At 61.0% G+C, this 1648-nt stretch overlaps 1 protein-coding gene across 2 annotated transcripts in view; it reads right to left on the bottom strand.

Moving 5' to 3' along the window:
* ACVRL1 (activin A receptor type IL) overlaps nucleotides 1–1648 on the bottom strand; it is a 21181-nt gene that overhangs the window by 6944 nt on the left and 12589 nt on the right. For both annotated transcript variants that reach the window (XM_006757063.2, XM_006757065.2), the window contains exons 7-8: nucleotides 1117–1392; nucleotides 313–510 (exon numbers count right to left, since the gene is read on the bottom strand). In XM_006757063.2, coding sequence (XP_006757126.1) covers nucleotides 313–510; nucleotides 1117–1392 — 474 coding nt within the window. The remainder of the gene's footprint in view (nucleotides 1–312; nucleotides 511–1116; nucleotides 1393–1648) is intronic.

The raw sequence follows: 1648 nt of genomic DNA on the forward strand, positions 1-1648 counted from the left end.
AACAGGGACGATTAAATAAGACAATATATGTATATCACATGGCATCTGGCACATATTTAAGCTCAATAAATGTTAGCTGCTATTAATATTCCTGTGATTATCACTTACCCAAGATTTCACAGCCAGAATCACAGACTCACAGACTCAGATGAACCTTAAAAGGTTGCTCAGCTGAACCAGCTGGTGCGTAGCAATGAATGGAATACAGGCAGTGTGGCCCCAAGCCCCTCAGGCCACAGGCACCAGCCAAGCCAGGAAGCCCCCATGTCCTGCCTGCCCCCCCCCCTCACCCTGTGCAGGGTGGGCCCTCACCATTGATGATGGTCCGGCGGGTGATCTCCCACAGCACCAGGCCAAAGGCCCAGATGTCCGTCCACTTGTAGGACTCGAAGCAGTCGGTGCGGATCTGCTCGTCCAGCACCTCGGGGGCCATGTACCGCTTGGTGCCCACTCGCGGGTTGTTGCCGATGTCCAGATAATCGCTACCCTGCGAGTGCATCACGGCCAGGCCTGTGGGTACCAGGGCTGTCACTTCTGCTGCTCACCCCAGCCCACGGACAGCGTGGCCCCAGAGGCTGCGGTCTGGGGGCGGGGTGGGGTTGCAGGCAAACGGAGACCTGCTCTGAGGGGGGCTGGGAGAACAACTGGCTCCCTTTCGTTTACTTGTGTAGGGCTCTCTGGGTGCCCAAGAACCCAGCGAGATGTGCGTGGGCAAGGCAGGCATTATTACGCCCATTTCACAGAGCAGGACCTCAAGGCCCATGAGTAGGAGCGATGTGGTCAGTGAAGCCCGGAGGATAACCGGGGTTCCTGGCTCCCTGCTCCTTTCTCCCAACTCCTGGACCCCGGGGTGGGGTCGGGTGGTGGAAGGAGTTTACGCTTCGAAACAATGTTAGGCAACCTGTGGGGCTCTTGCGGAGGGGAATCGAGACAGCCAGCATCTCTTTAAGTTTTAAAGCGCCAATCAGAATCGCCGTGGTCGCCAGGCAGGCACACAGACACCTAGGCGACGGTGGAGCCAAGTGGACAGCGCACGCAGGGCCTGCGAAGGGGCCGCCCCTTCCCTGCCCCGCCCCTCGGAAAGGCCCACCTTAGTCCCCACCCTCCGCAGCTCACCCAGGTCTGCGATGCAGCACTGCAGGTTGCTCTTGACTAGCACGTTGCGGCTCTTGAGGTCGCGGTGGGCAATGGCCGGTTTGCCCTGAGTGCCGAAGATCTCCACGTGCAGGTGCGCCAGGCCGCAGGCCGCGGACACCGCCAGCCTCAGGGCCAGGCGCGGCTCCAGCGTCTGCCTCTGCAGAAAGTCGTAGAGCGAACCATGCTCGTGGTAGTGCGTGATGAGCCACAGCTGCGTGCTCGAGTTGCGGGAAGTCATGTCCGAGGCTATAAAGCCTATGGGCAGAGGGTCAGGTGGCTCAGCCAAGGGATTAGCGGTGAGGGAGTCTGGGCTGGGCGGGTCAGGGCTGGGGCACAGGATGGACTGAGTCCGGGCAAACGGGGGCTGGGGTGGTGGCTGCTCTGGCTTAGGGCAGAGAGGAAGCCGGAGTCAGAGGCTGAGGCCGGGCTGGGAGTCCTTCAGGGTGGGGTCAGTGACCAGAGGCTGGGGGCTCCAGCCTTGAGTGCAGGGGATGAAAGCCGGGGCCTGGCA

The sequence above is a fragment of the Myotis davidii genome, unplaced genomic scaffold (genome assembly GCF_000327345.1).
Source record: "Myotis davidii unplaced genomic scaffold, ASM32734v1 scaffold233, whole genome shotgun sequence".
In the NCBI taxonomy this organism is placed as follows: Eukaryota; Metazoa; Chordata; class Mammalia; order Chiroptera; family Vespertilionidae; genus Myotis; species Myotis davidii.